The sequence below is a fragment of the Pseudophryne corroboree genome, chromosome 5, assembly GCF_028390025.1.
Source record: "Pseudophryne corroboree isolate aPseCor3 chromosome 5, aPseCor3.hap2, whole genome shotgun sequence".
NCBI lineage: Eukaryota > Metazoa > Chordata > Amphibia > Anura > Myobatrachidae > Pseudophryne > Pseudophryne corroboree.
Window position 1 is genome coordinate 639,696,090 of NC_086448.1, and position 19,848 is coordinate 639,715,937.

The 19,848-nt window shown below is 46.9% G+C and overlaps 1 protein-coding gene across 2 annotated transcripts in view; it reads right to left on the reverse strand.

Annotated features, from left to right (window-relative positions):
- Positions 1 to 19,848, reverse strand: part of KCTD1 (potassium channel tetramerization domain containing 1) — a 146,315-nt gene that overhangs the window by 32,332 nt on the left and 94,135 nt on the right. For both annotated transcript variants that reach the window (XM_063923635.1, XM_063923634.1), the window contains one exon: positions 107 to 285. In XM_063923635.1, coding sequence (XP_063779705.1) covers positions 107 to 285 — 179 coding nt within the window. The remainder of the gene's footprint in view (positions 1 to 106; positions 286 to 19,848) is intronic.

The window sequence follows — 19,848 nt, forward strand, 5'->3', positions numbered from 1 at the left end:
TTCTGAATGTTGCAAATATTTGATATATCTACTAGAAAACAGTAATTGCAATTAAAACAATATCTGGAAAACATGAACTATTCCTAAAGAACTATTGTAGACTTACCTAGAATCTGGGTATTTTGTTAGGGTTGCCAAACTGCTAGTGTACATGTGTCCACCAACATCAATGTGAACAGGTGCATTGGACTTAGTGAGTTGTGCTGGCGTAGGAATGCCTTGATTGTTCAGAGGTGACGCAGGTGATCTAGTGATCAGAGGTCTTGACATGTTGGGTCTGGTGTCCTACGATAAATACAAAAGCAATATAAATCTGACGCAACGAGGCATGCAAACTCAAAAGGTACAAAGTAAACCCTTAACAATACAGTTCGCAAATAGATCTTTTACTCTGAACGTTCTACTCTAAGCTCTGTAGGTACATTACTGTGACCCCTTACAGAGATTTGGACCTCCCATAACAATTGGCTGGGAATGAAGATGGAAAGCACAGGAAAATAAGATCAAGAAATAACGATACACTCACACACTCACCACACTACACAAGCATGGCCTACAACAATAGGGGTCGTACTCCAAATCCATGGCTATCATTTCAATATAAACTACATCATTCTGGAATACTGTAGCTATGCTGGGCTCCAGATTCTAGTATATTGCACGAAGCAGCAGTAGAACTTGACCAATAAGTACTGAAAAAAAGAGTATTATATTTTTAACACACCTCCAGCATAAATAAAAATGTAGCTTCATTTCTAAAATGCCGTGGGGCATACTGCAGAGGGGGCGAGGCTCGTCCCTCTAATACACGTGTTGCTTATTTGTCCTTCACATTTTCATGGAACAATTTTTTATATTATTATGTACACTGCGCCTTGAGGTGCTATGAAGCTCAGTGAAAACAGGTATAAGACATTTTGGATGCCAAGAGAGCCCATGAAATATTTCATAGCTTATTTATATAAGCTCCTTGTTTATCTATCCATGGAGTAAATGTATACAGCCGAATTGTGCGTGGGCTGGAGACCAACGCACATTGGCGACAATTATGCCTTCCAAACCATTGCAAGAGTTCTTGGTTTTTTTCTTGAAGTTTGGAAAACCACAGCTCAATATATCTGGTGATTTGTATTCTTTGCATGTAAAAATAAATTGGGATGGCAGTTTGCAGCACTTATACTGTAGATGGTGATTTGGCAGTAACTTACCATTGATTTTGCCTGTAAAAAAACCAATACTTTGTAACTGATCCAGAAACACAGCAAAAACCAATCGCTTCTTGATAAAGTTACCCCCGTCACCGTGTGTGCGCTAAAGAAATGCTAGGAATATTAAACACACCTTGGGATCCATGGTGATATACATCTTCTGTTTACACCGATTAACAGTCAAACTTTGAAATCATACTAAAATGAAAGACGTTTACTATATTCCATAGTTTAGATAAGTTATATCGACTTCTATCACATAACTCAGTTTCACAAGCTACCCCATGACAGTCCAGGTTTTAAGGATATTCATGCTTGAGCACATGTGACTTTAGTACATCAGTCAATTTGAGTTAACTATTCTATTAAGAATTAAACTATTGAATAAGTGATGACATAACTTATTTAATAGTTTAAGTCTTAATTAAAGGAAAAAGCTTACAGCTCTTCACCATGTGCATTAGTTAAGTTAACCAATTTTAAAAGTAGACAAATAAAAAATATTTCTGATGTGCGCAATAAATGTTACCCTAGGCAGCCGTCACACTTCACAAAAGGGAACACCACGTCCCTAAACATGGAATGCAAGTTAAAGAATAATGGATGTGTGCATTGGCGCCCGTGTAACAAAGATGATGGCAGTACCAAATGGGTTTTATATAAAACCACAGTGCTTTATTACATAAAAACAATATACATGTAAAATAACAATATGCCAATCCCAAAACAAGATCTCACCCTCTATTGGGTTTGCGGTGGGCAGAGAGCCTCTTATTTAGAAAAAGGCAGTCCGATCCCGGTGGAATATTCGTCGCACCACCGCAAACAGCTTATTCCATTCGGAGGTTTGGAGTAGGGATTCAGGCAATGCAGATAAAAAGGCAGATGTCCGTGTCGTCCAAACGACGCGTTTCGGAGAATGTTCTCCTTTTTCAAGCTTGGATCAATTTTAAAAGGCTTTTCCATGTGATTTAAAAAATAGATCACTAAAAAAATGTGGACAAAGTCTATCCAATATGAACGATTGGTTTTGTCTATTTTCCAGTGTTTGGGAGCAAATTGTCATTCACTTCCATATATTAACAACCAACTAGTTGGATAGTTAGACAGATAATCTTAGGGTGGATACGCACCTGGACGATAATCAGCACAATATGTTTCCAGCCGAATTGGAGCGATATATTGGGTAGTGCGTATGCCCGATTGCATGTTCCCGCAGGTAGTATTCGATATCTTCTGGTCGGCCGTCTCCACGGTTAACTGGAAGATATCGTTTGTGACCCACTGTAGTATAATGAAGGGCGGAACGAGATTGCTGTCCAACCAACCAATCAATTCTTTGGTTGGAACACAAATCTGGTACTATTTGGGAGTGAATGGCAATCGACCATTTCCTGCCAAACAATAGAAATCAGACAATAACGTCATTCAACTTGGTTAAATCCGATTGATTTAACCAATTTGTCTAAAAAGCCGTTTTTGTCAGTGTTTTGCCCTCTGGGAGCAAATGGTTGATTTTCATTTGCTCTCATCCATTACAACATTTTTGTTACAACTATAATTGTAAGGTGTATGGCAGAAGTTCCCAAAGATGGTCCTCAAGGCACCGTATTGGTCCAGGTTTTAGGTATATCCATGCTTGACCACAGGTGACTTAATTAGCACCTCAGTCAATTTGATTTAACCATCTTTGATGAGCCATGGATATCTTTAAAACCAGGACCTTTTGGTTACCTTGAGGACTGCTTTAGGCCTGTTTAAAAGGTGTATGACCATCTTAGACCAGTGTTTTCCAAACCCAGTCCTCATGGCCCACTCAAAGTCCAGGTATTAAGGGTATCCATGCATCACCACAGGTGCCTTAATTATTTTTTTTTTTTTTTTTTTTAAACACATTTTATTGAATGGATCATGAAGTAGGTACAATGATTACATAACAGAGCACCCGAACATTTTGGGTGCTTAAAATACAAATGTAAGTACAGTAAATTGTTGCTACAACAGCATGGATCCTTTTTTTTTTTTTTTTTATGTTTTCCCGTGTTTAGAGATTCAGGTTAGAGCATAAAAAGTGGGAAACTCTCGGCAACGGAGTGGCCTTCCGTCAAGAGAGTCAGCAAAGGAAATGAGAAAGGAGAGTGCTCAGAGAGCGATCAGAAGAGGACAGAAAAGTGTAGGAGGCTGGGCACCTCCGGTTGAAGAAGAGAGGGGGGGAGTAGAGAGAGGGAGGAGAGGTGGAGGGGTAGCCTTCGGGGGCAAGAGGTGGATAGGACCTTGGCATGCCGTGTCAGATTATGAATGGGGAGGAAGCCTGTTGTAGGTTTAGCCATGGGGACCATACTTTATCGAATTGCTTCGAGGTGTTACGAATAACTGCGGTCATGTATTCCATTTTGTGGACATACCATATCCGAGAAATTATCCCCTGTATTGGGGAGGGGGTCGGGCTCTTCCAGTCTGTGGCGATTTGACATGTCATTGCCGAGACTATATGTCGGAATAGTTTGTTTTGATGTCTGTTGAGGGTAGGAAGAGTCATGGGGAGCAAAAAGTATTGGGGTTCGGAGGGGATGGAGGTGTCGAATAGACGCGAAAGCATGGTGATGAGTTCACCCCATATTGTGTAGATTTTAGGGCAGGCCCACCATATGTGTAAGAATGAACCAATGTCCGTACAGCCCCTCCAGCATCTATCTGGAGTATCGGGGAACATAGTATGTAGACGGGAAGGGACATAGTACCATCGGTAGAGTAATTTATAGATATTTTCTTTAATTCTTACACAGATGGAGCTGGAAGCCGCATTGTCCCATATATCTACCCAATCCTCATTGTCTATAGTGAATCCCAGTTCCTTTTCCCATGCCACTTCATGAGGGGCCCGGGGTGTTGTGGGGGGGTCGTCCAGGAGGGTGTAGATGTCTGATATGAGGCCTTTAGTGTTGGTGCGTTTCCAGCTAATGTGTTCAAAGGGGGATAAATGTCTGTGGAGAAGGGTGGTGGTGATGGTGGAGTGGAAATGTCTAATTTGTAGATAGCGAAAGAAGTCCGATGAGGGGATTACTGTTCCTTCACGGATATCTGCGAATTGTGGGAACGTAGCTGTGGAGGTGATATCATTAACATAGAAAATACCACTCATGCGCCAAGACGTGTGCGTGGCTCTGCTCATACCTGGTGGGAAGGCTGGGTTGTTAAATAACGGAATTAGCGGGGACGGGTATGGGGCCAGACTGAATCGTCTATTTGTCAGGTCCCATGTTGCCAGGGAGCGACTTACTACAGGGTGCAATAGGGCCGCGCGGGGACGCTGTTTCCTGTGAAGCCACAGTAGAGAGGATAGTGTAGCTAGGCCCGTCTCCTCTGCCTCTATCCCCACCCAGACCTTCCGTGTCCCGCCTTCGTTGCACCATTGTGCACATTGAGCGAGTTGCGCGGCATAAAAGTATTTCTTAAAATCCGGGATACCCAGGCCGCCGCCTCTGGAGGGGCGTTGAAGCAGTTTAAGTCTGACTCGAGGGCGTTTGTGATTCCAAATAAAGAGGTAGGATTGGCGTTGTAGAGTCTTGAAGACGTAGGTAGGGACATAGATCGGGAGGGTCTGAAATAAGTACAGGAGTCGGGGGAGCACGCTCATCTTGACAGAGTTAATTCTGCCTATCCATGATATAAAATAACTGGACCAGTCCACCAAGTCCTCCTTAATTGTCTGTAATAAACGGGGATAATTTGCTTGGAAAAGTTGGTGGTGATGGTGGGTCAAGTACACACCAAGGTATTTAATTTTCTTGGTATGCCAGTTACAGGGGAGAATAGTTTGAAGTTCTTGTTTGAGAGCTGCCGGGATATAAAAGTTGAGGACCTCTGTTTTGTTCACGTTTATTTTATAACCTGATAGCTGTGAGTATGAGCTGATCTCAGATAAAAGCGCGGGGAGAGATTGGGCTGGGTCAGTGAGGGAGATCAGGACGTCGTCGGCGTATAACGCTATCTTGTGTTCGGATAGGCCTGTGGATATTCCGTGGATAGCACTATTATTACGGATCCTTGCTGCTAGGGGCTCCATGACTAGGGCAAAGATTAAAGGGGAGAGGGGGCATCCCTGCCTGGTACCATTGGTGATCCCGAAACTGGAGGAGGAGACACCGTTAACCATAACCTGGGCCGACGGGGAGTGGTAGAGTGCTTTAATTCCCTCTAGAAAGTTTCCGGAGAATCCCATTTTGTCAAGAACTGCAAAGGCAAAAGACCACGATATGCGGTCGAAGGCCTTCTCCGCGTCGAGAGCCAAAATGAGAGAGGGAGGTTTCCGTTTTTGGATTGAGTATATTAGATCTATTGCCCTTCTGGTGTTGTCAGACGCCTGGCGTCCAGGGATGAAGCCGACCTGGTCCGGGTGGACCAGGCCGGGCATCAGGGGACCCAGACGGTTAGCTAGTATTTTCGCGTATATTTTCAAGTCAACATTCAATAATGAGATTGGTCTATAATTTAAGCAGCTAGTCGGATCTTTGTCGGGCTTTGGGATTACTACTATATCAGCCCGAGTCGTCTCCGGCAGGAAGGAGGCTCCTTCGAGGATACCGTTAAATAGGGAGGCTAGGTGTGGGGCCAGTTCCTTCGCGAAGAGTTTATAATATTGGGCTGTGAAACCGTCCGGACCCGGAGCAGCCGATGATCGCATCGATCGTATGGCAGCTATTGTCTCCTCCTCCGAGATTCGGCTATTTAGGGCTTCCAATTGATTGTCGGATAGGGTTGGGAGGGGGGTATCGGATAAATATGAGCGCACTCCCCCGGATCCGTCCGGAGACAGCAGGGGCGGGTCAGGTAAGTTATAGAGGGAGCTATAAAACAGGCGGAAATCTTCAGCCATCAAATCAGGGTCATATGTATAGGTTCCCCTTTGTGACGAGTACAGTTTATCTATTGCACCCAGCGCCTGCTTACGACGTAGTTTGTTGGCTAGTAGGGTATCTATTTTATCCATTTTGTCGTAAAAGCGTTGTTGCAATTTCCGAAGGATTGTTGCCGCGCGGTTGGATAGGAGAGTGTTGAGTTGTCCTCGGAGGGAGTCTATCTGAGCGAGTAAAGAGGGGTCGGGGGATGCTTTGTGTTTGGGTAGTAAGGTGGCTATTTCTGATTCGAGGGAGGCTATTTCATGTGCGGCTTTTTTCTTGATTGCCGACGATTTTGCTAATAAGGTGCCGCAAATCGTGGCTTTGTGGGCTTCCCAAAGGATATTAAGTGGAATGTCGGGAGATGTATTTTCAGTGAAGTAGTGTGTGATCGCTAGTCTAGTTTCCTCTAGTGCAGAGGGGTGTTGTAGAAGCGAGTCATCAAGACGCCATTTAAATTTCCTATGAGGCGTGCGGTATATATCTATGAGGAGGTAGACCCCAGCGTGGTCCGTCCAAGTCAGTGGTGTAATGCCCGTGTCCGAGATCAGTGGCACTAGGGCAGTGGAGATGTGGATCATGTCAATCCTGGAATAGTGTTGATGTGGGGCTGAGAAGTGTGTAAAATCTTTGGTGTGGGGGTGTTGGGAACGCCAAGTGTCACAGAGACCGTGGAGTTTCATGGTGGCGGTAAGTGTGCGAGAAGCCCGAGGGAGGGTCGTCATGGAAGCATGAGGCGGGGGACCAGATCTGTCCAGCAAGGGGTCGATTATGGTATTAAAGTCACCACCCATGATAATGCTTCCCTGTGCTTCTCGTGATAGGCGTTTGGAGAGAGAATCAAAAAACAGAGATTGGTCTTGGTTGGGGGCGTAGGCGGAGACCAGAGTGAAAGCCTTAGAGCGGAGGGTACCCATTACCATAAGGAACCGCCCGTCTGGGTCTGTCACCGTCCTGGAATGTATAAACGGGATATTACGACGAACTAAGATGGCCACACCCCGTTTTTTGCAGTCTGCTGAGGCAAAATAGGACTGGGAGAACCATTTGCCCTTTAGCCGAGTGTGGGGACCGGTGAGATGTGTTTCCTGCAGGAATGCTATGTCAACTTTCTCACGTCTGCAAGCACTCAGGAATACGGTACGCTTCCTAGGGGAGTTCAGGCCATTAACATTGACCGAGAATATTTTAAGAGACATGATTAATTACGTGGGGGAGTACGGCATGTTGCCAGGTATAGTCCAGCGAGGTACAATTTGTGCCAGGCGAAGGCCACCCCTCTGGGCCAAGCAAGAGAAGGAGCAGGGAGGTCAAGCAGAGGCCACAAGAAAAGAGAGAAAAGAAAGAACATAGAAAAGAAGAAGAAATACCCCAAACGGGGAAACATCCCTGAGGTTGTGGGTCCCATTTAGGGGCCGCTAGGAAAAAGCATTGAGTTAGTAACACTATAAACAACAGTAAGGGGTTGTAGGGGGGTAACTGAGCTACCATGTGAGAGGGTGTGCGTCACCCGGGCCATGAGGGCTGGGAATGGCTATGACCTTTTTACATTTATAGCAAACATAATATAATATAGGACATTGAGAACTGTGTCCATACAACAAATTTGCAAGCATAAAAACAAACAACGAACAGCAAAAAATAAATAAAAAATAAAAAAACCAAAACAAGAGAAAAATTAAAAATTGGGGAGGGAGAAAGGAGGGAAGGGGAGGGGGGGGGTTGAAGGATAGGGAGGGAGGAGAGGGAGGGAGGAGGGGGGGGGGGGGAATACCACGGGGATTCAAACAGTTATAACTAGATTATAACAGCATTAACCAAGGATAGTTACGATACTGGTAGTTGAACTGAGGTCGAATCTTCCACTGTTCACACTCGTTTCGAGTCGTGGAGACGTTGCACCGACAGTTCATGCACTATGCATATCGGGGGGTTTCCCCAGGTCAGGGAGGGTCCTTGTCCACATTGCGCTGTCGGGTCACCCGTGTCCAGTCGGGAAGAGGGGACTGAGGATGTGGCGGTTGGGATGATGAGGCCGCCATGTCATCTACTGCTGATGTTGGGAGGAGATCTAGCTTTGCCAGCAGTTCCTGTCCTTGGGGTAAGGTCTTGACCGAGTGAACAGAGTTATTGACCGAAACGTGTAAGTGGAAGGGGAATCCCCATCTGTATCTGATCTGGTGTTGTCGTAGGATCCGGGTGACCGGTTGGAGGTCTCGCCGTTTTTGGATGGTGGAGGGTGCAAGGTCCTGAAAGATCTGCAGCTGCGTGCCTTTAAACAGGATCTCCGATGTGTCTCGAACGGAGGACATAATTTTCTCCTTCGAACGGAAATAATGGAAACGGACAATAACATCCCTGGGCGGTTGGGCGGGAGATGGTTTTGCCCGGAGTGCTCTATGTGCCCTATCGCAAAGGCATTCTTCGGCTGTGAGGTCTGGTACCAAGTGTATGAAGAATTCTCTCAAGAATGTTGGTAGTGATGGGCCGAGGACCGTTTCTGGAACGCCCCGTATGCGCAGATTATTTCTACGCGAGCGATTTTCTTGGTCCTCTTGTCGCTCCTTGAGGGACTCCATTTCCTCGTGCAATCTAGCGAGTTCACTGTCAATGCGGTGTTGGGAGCGACAGAGATCGTCCGTCTTTGTTTCCAGTGCATCCGTCCGGTTACCGAGATCTGTAAGGTCCGATTTAAATTCGGCTATAGCGTTCGAGAGTTCTTGCTTGAACGCGGACTGCACTCCCTCCAATAGGCTCGACATGACCGCCTGTATCTGAGGGTCGATACCTACTTCCGACGAACATGGAGAGGGGGGGGAGCTTGCGGCCATGATGGGGTTCTGTGAGCCCTTGGACTTTGAGCCAAAGAAGTTAGTCGGAGCTTGCGATGCTTTTTTGTTTTTGGACATAGTGGTATGTATCAAAAAAGGAGGGTAGGGGTGGGGGTAAAAAAGAAAAAGGAAAGAAAATTATTGATGGGAGGACACAGGCCAAAGTCCGTTTAATGAACAGGCAATCCGGTCAGATCCGATCCTCCAACCGCGGGGCTGGGGGTAGGGTGCCAGAGAGTTATATATGGAGTCTGACTATTTAGCTATGGCACATGTAATATATTATTATTTTGCGTTAAATCATCTTGCGAGTCATCTTAAGGATAGGTCTGAGATGCATGGATCCGGGTGTCATAACGCTGAGACCGTGTCTCTTCCAGGCGCCAGCTCCGCTATCGGGGCAGGTCGCAGTCCAGCCCCTTACTCAGTGGCCCGGGTGCTCATGGTTGGTATTAAAGCACCTCCATGGCCGTCGCCAGTGCCGGCGGTGGTGCAAACAGAATCTGGACTCCTGCAGAAGTGAGGAGTGTGTGGTATAGTGCGGCTTTTCTTTACCCTGTCTGGGTGCCAGAAAGTAAAATGGCGACTCTGGGCTCCTGTCGTGGGCTTCTATGGAGCAGGGGTGCTAATAAGAAATAGATGCTGTGGCGACAGCAGGTACTCACAATGTTCCAGGATGGCTGGGTGTTGGTGTTGAAGGCAATGCAGCCTTTTTTGGCTGTGTTGTAGAGACTTCTAGGGCTGCAGGTGTGCACAGCCTTTTCCAGATAAAGCTCCAGGATTTCAAGATGGCCGCCGCAGCATTTACAAAGCTGCTTCTCTCCTCTCTTTCACCCTCTGTGGGGCTGCCTATGGTACTGAGGCTCCTTGGGGATGCTGTGGGGCGTCCAGCCACGCATACAGGGAGGATCCGGGGTCTCAGGGAGCCGTTTGCGGCCGCGCTCCGCTCCCGGAGCTCACGGCCGGGTCGTCCCCAAACTCGAGGCCCTGGCTGTAGGGCGCGTGATAGGCCGCGGCGGCCGGAGGCAGCAGGGGGGCCGCAGACCCGTTTCAGCAGCCACACAGTTCCGCCGGAGGGATCCACCGAGGGGGTGAGGCCACCGTAGGCCGTTACCTGCGGTCCGGAAGGGGGGAGATGTGTGTCCCGAGTCCCGCGGACGGCTCCGGAACCCGGCCCCGCGACGCGCCGAAATCGAGGTTCCGGCTTCACAGGAGGGGGAAGGCCGCAATCCGCAAGGGCAGCCAAGGCCGCCCTCCGACTCCACAGCACTTTTCCCCTGGCCGGGTTGATGTAAGCAGAGGCAATGGGGTAAGTGCAGGGGACACCAGAGGACTACAAAGGGTATTTTTAGAGTTTATATGAGCCAGTTAGCAGGAGCCCATGGGAAATGCTTCCTCTCACATTGCCAGCCAGGCCACGCCCCCAGGTGCCTTAATTATTACATCAGTTTAATTTACCCACATGTGATAAAGCAGGGATATCCCTAATGCCTGGACTGTGCATTAGGAAGAAGGACTGAGTTTGTGAAACAAAGTGACCCAAAACAAGCAATCTTAATCTGACCAATTTGGTCTTATTGGCAGACAATACAGGAATGCTTTGTGCAGTGCAGTTGGCAGGTATCTGCTAAAAAATGCAAGGGAAGAGGATAGATAAAAATGTATATTTCATTCACAGACAGCAGAGGCGCACATGATGTGGGTGATAGGATCCATGATGCTTTGTGTGCTAGGAAACATTGATATGAATGAGGCACTGTTATCTTATATTCCTTAGATTCTGGTTCCTAGAGAATCTCAGTTACATTCTCATGGATGTTAGTTCAGCCTATAAAATGCATACCTCCACCATATAGGGGGCTTGTGAGAGCTTACATTGCCTTTTTATTTCTGTTTTACATACTGACTTGTCTACAATAATATATAAAAAAATACAAAGCTGTGATTTACATATAATACAGTGTTCTATGACGATTGATGTACATGTCTACTACAGTATGCACTCTCTCAGAATCCGTTCCTCCATACTCTACCACTGTTCTAATGTAAGATGTATGGGGGAAGCCTAGATAAAGCATAGCGCACATATTCAATATACCAATCTATGTTTCAAGCTCTCTCCTATGCGAACAGGGGAAGGAATAACACCATTAAAAAGTTAAATAAGAATGAGGACGCTTGTGACGGGTTCAATTTAATTCAGAATTTCCTCCCCACCCAGGTAACATAAGTGTTCTGAATTAAACTGGCAATGGGAGTGCCAGGTGCGGCATCTTTAAAATGAGTCAACAAATACGTTCAGTTGTTACTGTGATCATTTATATTAGTTAACAGCACATTAACAACCCCCCCCCCCCAAAAAAAAAAAAAAAAACCTGTACCCGGACCTTTTATATTTCACACATTAGAAATACATAATGTCCAACATAAAATGTATTTATGTTACTTGTAGAGCATTACAACTACAAAATACTTTACTCCCAGCACGAGGACCTCTCAAACTAGTATACATCAGCTACTGTTTGTACTGGTTGAAGGCTGACCTTTATCCACACCTAGATAAACTTACACTTTGCCAAAACAGCCTTGCAGGATTTGTTAAGCATTATATAATTCTGATGCTAAACTCTATGGAATAACATCAGCTTACACATCCTTGTAAAGGTGCTACTATGCACAATGCTGCCCAGGGTAAGCAGAATTAGCAAGCGATTCATTTCCGTAATGAGAAGGAGATACTGAATAAAATGTACAGTCTCCCTTCTGAATTGCCACGGGCTCACAGAATAATCATATACGGCTGCTGAGTGCTGTGAGATAAGGAAGATTTACTTAATGTCTGATTAATCATTCAACACACAACAACAGATCTACTGAAGTATATGCGGGACTCCACGATCACAGATGTATTTGAAACTGGCTTCAATCGATAATATGTAGATAGGTTTTGTGATGCTTGTCTGGTATATACACAGTTCTTCCAAGCTTCACCAGGGCACAGAGTCATATATTGCAGATCTATGCTGAGCTAATTGCCCTCTTGAGAAATAAGGACAAGGGCATTTCATTCCCAATTACATGTGATACTGGAGTTCAAGCAGGTAATGCAATGCTAGGAAAACAACAGGCGTTAATTGGTGTAATGAGAGGGTCTTAGGAATACTCCCCACTCTGTGTGGAACACTGATAAGAAGTAAATCCAGCAGGAAACGGCAGAATCCACCCCTGCGGGAATTCATCATTTCAGGACGGAAGGGCCACAATTGCAGCCCAGCTTGATGTGCAGTCTTTCAGTCTTGGCACATACCATCAAGTGACAGCTCAATAAGAGTAGCTTACAAATTACACATACACCCCGACAGCCTGCCTGTGATGTAGACAATTGCTTTATAATGTGAACTGCAGTTTATTTTACAGACTCCGAATTGCAAAACAAAAAAAAATAAGATTTTACTCACCGGTAAATCTATTTCTCGTAGTCCGTAGTGGATGCTGGGGACTCCGTAAGGACCATGGGGATTAGCGGCTCCGCAGGAGACTGGGCACAACTAAAGAAAGCTTTAGGACTACCTGGTGTGCACTGGCTCCTCCCACTAAGACCCTCCTCCAGACCTCAGTTAGGATACTGTGCCCGGAAGAGCTGACACAAATAGGAAGGATTTTGAATCCCGGGTAAGACTCATACCAGCCACACCAATCACACCGTATAACTCGTGATACAATACCCAGTTAACAGTATGATAACAACTGAGCCTCTCAACAGATGGCTCAACAATAACCCTTTAGTTAGGCAATAACTATATACAAGTATTGCAGACAATCTGCACTTGGGATGGGCGCCCAGCATCCACTACGGACTACGAGAAATAGATTTACCGGTGAGTAAAATCTTATTTTCTCTAACGTCCTAAGTGGATGCTGGGGACTCCGTAAGGACCATGGGGATTATACCAAAGCTCCCAAACGGGCGGGAGAGTGCGGATGACTCTGCAGCACCGAATGAGCAAACTCTAGGTCCTCCTCAGCCAGGGTATCAAACATGTAGACTCTTGAAAGAGTGTTTGACCCCGACCAAGTAACAGCTCGGCAAATTTGTAAAGCCGAGACCTCTCGGGCAGCCGCCCAAGAAGAGCCCACTTTCCTCGTGGAATGGGCTTTTACAGATTTAGGGTGCGGCAGTCCAGCCGCAGAATGTGCAAGCTGAATCGTGCTACAGATCCAGCGAGCAATAGTCTGCTTAGAAGCAGGAGCACCCAGCTTGTTGGGTGCATACAGGATAAATAGCGAGTCAGTCTTTCTGACTCCAGCCGTCCTGGAAACATATATTTTTCAGGGCCCTGACTACGTCCAGAAAACTTGGAATCCTCCAAGTCCCAAGTAGCCGCAGGCACCACAATAGGTTGGTTCACATGAAAAACTGATACCACCTTATGAAGGAATTGGGAACGAGTCCTCAATTCCGCCTTATCCATATAAAATACAGATAAGGGCTTTTGCATGACAAAACCGCCAATTCTGATACACGCCTGGCCGACGCCAAGGGCCACAGCATGACCACTTTCCACGTGAGGTATTGTAGCTCCACGGATTTAAGTGGCTCAACTCAATGCGACTTCAGGAAATCCAGCACTACGTTGAGATCCCACAGTGCCACTGGAGGCACAAACGGGGGCTGACTATGCAGCACTCCCTTGACAAAAGTCCGAACTTCAGGCAGTGAAGCCAGTTCTATTTTGGGAGAAAATCGATAGAGCCGAAATCTGGACCTTCATGGAACCCAATTTTAGGCCCATAGTCACCTCTGACTGTAGGAAGTGCAGAAATCGACCTAGCTGACATTTCTCCTTTGGGGCCTTCCTGGCCTCACAGCACGCAACATATTTCCACCATATGCGGTGATAATGGTTTGCGTTCACTTCTTTCCTAGCTTTAAATAGCGTAGGGATAACTTCCTCCGGAATGCCCTTTTCCTTCAGGATCCGGCGTTCAACCGCCATGCCGTCAAACGCAGCCGCGGTACATCTTGGAACAGACAGGCCCCCTGCTGCAGCAGGTCCTGTCTGAGCGGCAGAGGCCATGGGTCCTCTGAGATCATTTCTTGGAATTCTGGTTACCAAGTTCTTCTTGGCCAACCCGGAACAACGGGTATAGTTCTTACTCCTCTCCTTCTTATTATTCTCATTACCCTGGGTAAGAGAGGCAGAGAAGGGAACACATACACCGACTGGTACACCCACGGTGTTACCAGAGCGTCCACAGCTATCGCCTGAGGGTCCCTTGACCTGGCGCAATATCTTTGTAGCTTTTTGTTGAGGCGGGACGCCATCATGTCCACCTGTGGCCTTTCCCAATGGTATACAATCATTTGGAAAACTTCTGGATGAAGTCCCCACTCTCCCGGGTGGAGGTCGTGTCTTCTGAGAAAGTCTGCTTCTCAGTTGTCCACTCCGGGAATGAACACTGCTGACCGTGCTAACACATGATTTTCCGCCCATCGGAGAATCCTTGTGGCTTCTGCCATCGCCATCCTGCTTCTTGTGCCGCCCTGTCGGTTTACATGGGCTACCGCCGTGATGTTGTCTGACTGGATCAGCACCGGCTGGTGTTGAAGCAGGGGTCTTGCCTGACTTAGGGCATTGTAAATGGCCCTTAGTTCCAGAATATTTATGTGTAGGGAAGTCTCCTGACTTTTCCATAGCCTTGGAAGTTTCTTCCCTGTGTGACTGCCCCCCAGCCTCGAAGGCTGGCATCCGTGGTCACCAGGACCCAGTCCTGTATGCCGAATCTGCGGCCCCCTAGAAGATGAGCACTCTGCAGCCACCACAACAGCGACACCCTGGCCCTTGGAGACAGGGTTATCCGCCGATGCATCTGAAGATGCGACCCGGACCACTTGTCCAACAGATCCCACTGGAAAATCCTTGCATGGGACCTGGCGAATGGAATTTCTTCGTAAGAAGCTACCATCCTTCCCAGGGCTCGCGTGCATTGATGCACCGACACCTGTATACGTATTAGGAGGTCTCTGTCTAGAGACGACAACTCCTTGGACTTCTCCTCCGGGAGAAACCCTTTTTATCCTGTTCTGTGTCCAGAACCATACCCAGGAACAGTAGACGCGTCGTAGGAACCAGCTGCGACTTTGGAATATTCAGAATCCAGCCGTGCTGTTGTAGCACTTCCCGAGATAGTGCTACTCCGCCGAACAACTGCTCCCTGGACCTCGCCTTTATAAGGAGATCGTCCAAGTACGGGATAATTATTTCGGCCATTACCTTGGTAAATACCTCTGTGCCGGGGACCGACCAACGGCAACGTCTGGAATTGGTAATGACAATCCTGTACCACAATTTTGAGGTACTCCTGGTGAAGAGGGTAAATAGGGACATGCAGGTAAGCATCCTTGATGTCCAGTGATACCATGAAATTCTCCAGGCTTGCAATAATCGCCCTGAGCGATTCCATTTTGAACTTGAACCTTCGTATATAAGTGTTCAAGGCATTCAATTTTAGAATGGGTCTCACCGAACCGTCTGGTTTCGGTACCACAACATTTTGGAATAGTAACCCCGGCCTTGTTGAAGGAGGGGTACCTTGATTTCACCTGCTGGAAGTACAGCTTGTGAATTGCCGCCAGTACTACCTTTTTCCGAGGGCAGCAGGCAAGGCTGATGTGAGGTAACGGCGAAGGGGGAGTCTCCTCGAACTCCAGCCTGTATCCCTGTGATACTATTTGCAGAACCTAGGGATCCACCTGTGGGCAAGCCCACTGGTCCCTGAAGTTCCCGAGACGCGCCCCTACCGCACCTGTCTCCACCTGTGGAGCCCCAACGTCATGCGGTGGACTCAGAGGAAGCGGGGGAAGATTTTTTAATCCTGGGAACTGGCTGCTGGTGCAGCTTTTTCCTTCTTCCCTTGTCTCTGTGCAGAAAGGAAGTGCCTTTGACCCGCTTGCTTTTCTGAAGCCGAAAGGACTGTACCTGAAAATACAGTGCTTTCTTAGGCTGTGAGGAAACCTGAGGTAAAAAATTTTCTTCCCAGCTGTTGCTGTGGATACGAGGTCCCAGAGACCATCCCCAAACCATTCCTCACCCTTATAAGGCAGAATCTCCATGTGCCTTTTATAGGCAGCATCACCTGTCCACTGCCGGGTTTCTAATACCCTCCTGGCAGAATGGACATTGCATTAATTCTGGATGCCAGCCGGCAAATATCCCTCTGTGCATCCTTTATATCTAAGACGACGTCTTTAATATGCTCTATGTTAGCAAACTATTATCCCTGTCTTAGAGTTTTAATATTATCTGACTGGGTATCAGACCACGCTGCAGCAGCACTATTTATGCTAAGGCAATTGCAGGTCTCAGTATATAACCTGAGTGTGTATTTACAGACTTCAGGATAGCCTCCTGCTTTTTATCAGCAGGCTCCTTCAAGGTGGCCGTATCCTAAGACGGCAGTGCCACCTTTTTTGACAAACGTGTGAGCGCCTTATCCACCCTAAGGGATATCTCCCAACGTGACCTATCCTCTGGCGGGAAAGGGTACGCCATCAGTAACTTTTTTGAAATTACCAGTTTCTTATCGGGGGAACCCACGCTACTTTACACACTTCATTCATTCATCTGATGGGGGAACAAAACACTGGCTGCTTTTTCTCCCCAAAAATAAAACCCCTTTTATGTGGTACTTGGGTTCATGTCAGAAATGCGTAACACATTTTTCATTGCCGAGATCATGTAACGGATGTTCCTAGTGGATTGTATATATGTCTCAACCTCGTCGACACTGGAGTCAGACTCCGTGTCGACATCTGTGTCTGCCATCTGAGGTAACGGGCGCTTTTTTGAGCCCCTGATGGCCTTTGAGACGCCTGGGCAGGCGCGGGCTGTTTTACGTCATCCAGCCTTCTATGTAAGGAGTTGACATTGTCGGTTAATACCTTCCACCTATCCATCCACTCTGGTGTCGTCCCCACAGGGGGCGACATCCCATTTATCGGCCTCTGCTCCACCTCCACGTAACCTTCCTCATCCCACATGCCGACACACAGCACACACACAGGGAATGCTCTGACTGAGGACAGGACCCCACAAAGTCCTTTGGGGAGACAGAGAGAGAGTATGCCAGCACACACCAGAGCGCTATATAATGCAGGGATTAACACTATAACTGAGTGATTTTTCCCCCAATAGCTGCTTGTATAAACAATATTGCGCCTAAATTTAGTGCCCCACCTCTCTTTTTAACCCTTTGAGCCTGAAAACTACAGGGGAGAGCCTGGGGAGCTGTCTTCCAGCTGCACTGTGAAGAGAAAATGGCGCCAGTGTGCTGAGGGAGATAGCTCCGCCCCTTTTTCGCTGACTTTTCTCCCGCTTTTTTATGGATTCTGGCAGGGGTATTTATCACATATATAGCCTCTGGGGCTATATATTGTGATATATTTGCCAGCCAAGGTGTTTTTATTGCTGCTCAGGGCACCCCCCCCCCCCCCCCCCAGCGCCCTGCACCCTCAGTGACCGGAGTGTGAAGTGTGTATGAGGAGCAATGGCGCACAGCTGCAGTGCTGTGCGCTACCTTGGTGAAGACTGATGTCTTCTGCCGCCGATTTTCCGGACTCTTCTTGCTTCTGGCTCTGTAAGGGGGCCGGCGGCGCGGCTCCGGGACCGAACATCAATGGCCGGTTCCATGCGGTCGATCCCTCTGGAGCTAATGGTGTCCAGTAGCCTAAGAAGCCCAAGCTACCACCAGTTAGGTAGGTTCGCTTCTTCTCCCCTTAGTCCCTCGCTGCAGTGAGTCTGTTGCCAGCAGATCTCACTGTAAAATAAAAAACCTAAAATATACTTTCTTTCTAGGAGCTCAGGAGAGCCCCTAGTGTGCATCCAGCTCAGCCGGGCACAAGAATCTAACTGAGGTCTGGAGGAGGGTCTTAGTGGGAGGAGCCAGTGCACACCAGGTAGTCCTAAAGCTTTCTTTAGTTGTGCCCAGTCTCCTGCGGAGCCGCTAATCCCCATGGTCCTTACGGAGTCCCCAGCATCCACTTAGGACGTTAGAGAAATAAAGAAAATTAACTTCATCTAATTAAGTAGCAGGTAGGCAACGGAGATATTAGAGGGCTCATGGGTAGGATTTCAGAAGCCAGTATGCTTAAATATTTAGACGCATAATGGGGACAAACTCCCCCAGCTCCACACCCCTCCAAAAATAAACTATGCAGTAATAAAATGCCATCCCAACTTTCTACTTCCAAGCATCCCAATAGAAGACCCAACTTAAACATATTGTAGCTGTACAATACACATCGATACAGTCCTTTAGTCTATGCTAAGTCTATTATCATGTTTGCTAAATATGGTCTGCTAATATTTACTATGTTTATTTTTGTTACATTATTTTCGAAATGTTTCAAGGTTTAAAGAAAAATAAACACACCAGACAAAACCTTGCCTAGGGCACCAAATTGGTCAGGTACGGTTCTGGTATTTAGCGACTGATAACCAACATTGGGGGTCATTCCGAGTTGATCGCACGTAGCAACTTTTTGCTGCTTGTGCGATCAATTAGACGCCGCATATGGGTGAGTGTATTTTAGCATAGCAGGGCTGCGATCGCTTGTGCAGCCCTGCTATGTTAAAAAAGTTTTGTGCTGAACAAGACCAGCCCTGCAGTTACTTACCCCGTGCGATGGATCCAGCGATGAAGGTCCCGGAATTGACGTCAGACAACCGCCCTCCAAACACCTGGACATGCCTGCGTTCGGATCTCCACGCCCGGAAAACGGTGAGTATCCGCGCCGGAACGCCTCCCTGCTGTCAATCTTCTTGCGATCGCAATGGCTGTCGCTGGGCAATGACACGTCTGCGCATTACGGGCACCACTCATGCGCAGTTCTGACCCGTTTCGCACCGCAGCAATGAACCGCAGCGTGCGAACGGGACGGAATGACCCCCATGATCTGTTAAGCCGGAGTTTCCCAGTTACAGTCCAGGTGTTTAGGATAGCCATGCTTGAGCACAGGTGAATCAATTAGTACCTCAGTCAATTTGATTTAACAATCTGGACTCAAGCATGGATATCCTTAAAACCTAAACTGTAATGGCGGAGTCTTAACCAATCAGCAGCTCTGTATCATTTTACAGTATGCAAATTATAGATGTTACTTCAGTGCTGATTGGTTGATGGGGCAACTTCTCCACTGGCTCACTTCTCCGCTCTTATCACTGCTTAGTAAATGTCCCCCTAAGTACAGTAATTAACTACAGTAAAGGGCAGTAATTAAACAGCATCATAAATCACTCTACTAGTGAAGTAAATGGCAGATAAGACAAGTATACAGCATGCATAGTAACCAACCCTTTGTTGCTGGGCAGGCATATGCATGTACAGCACTTACTGTTCAGTTTTAGTGGGTCTGTCTGCACTACAACCCCTATCAGGTCACATTTGATGAGCATAATAAAAACACAATTTTTTATTTTAATTAATCAACCATAAAAAGTGTACAGATGACTAGCTAGTATTTCTTCCAATATACAGAATTTTAATTTTGATGTACTTTTGATTTTTAAAATACTGAAACATTTCAAATTGACAAAACAATTTCAGAAACCAATGTATAAAACTTGGAACTGTCCCAAGACTCTAGTTGCTTATAGTAAGTACAGCATAATTGCTACTTCAAATAACAAACGTTTAACACACACATACAGAGGAATTGAATTGCCGGTGAAGAGGGCGAACTGCCATTCCAGCTGTGTTTAAACGGCAGCAACTACAGCCCGATTCACACCGTTTGCACAGCCCAATTCACAACCCTTGTGCTTGAAAGTGCTCGCTACCCTACGGGGTAGCGAACACTTTTTGGGATCCTGCAGTGCAGCAGGTATTGTGCTAATGTGACTGGGCAAATCC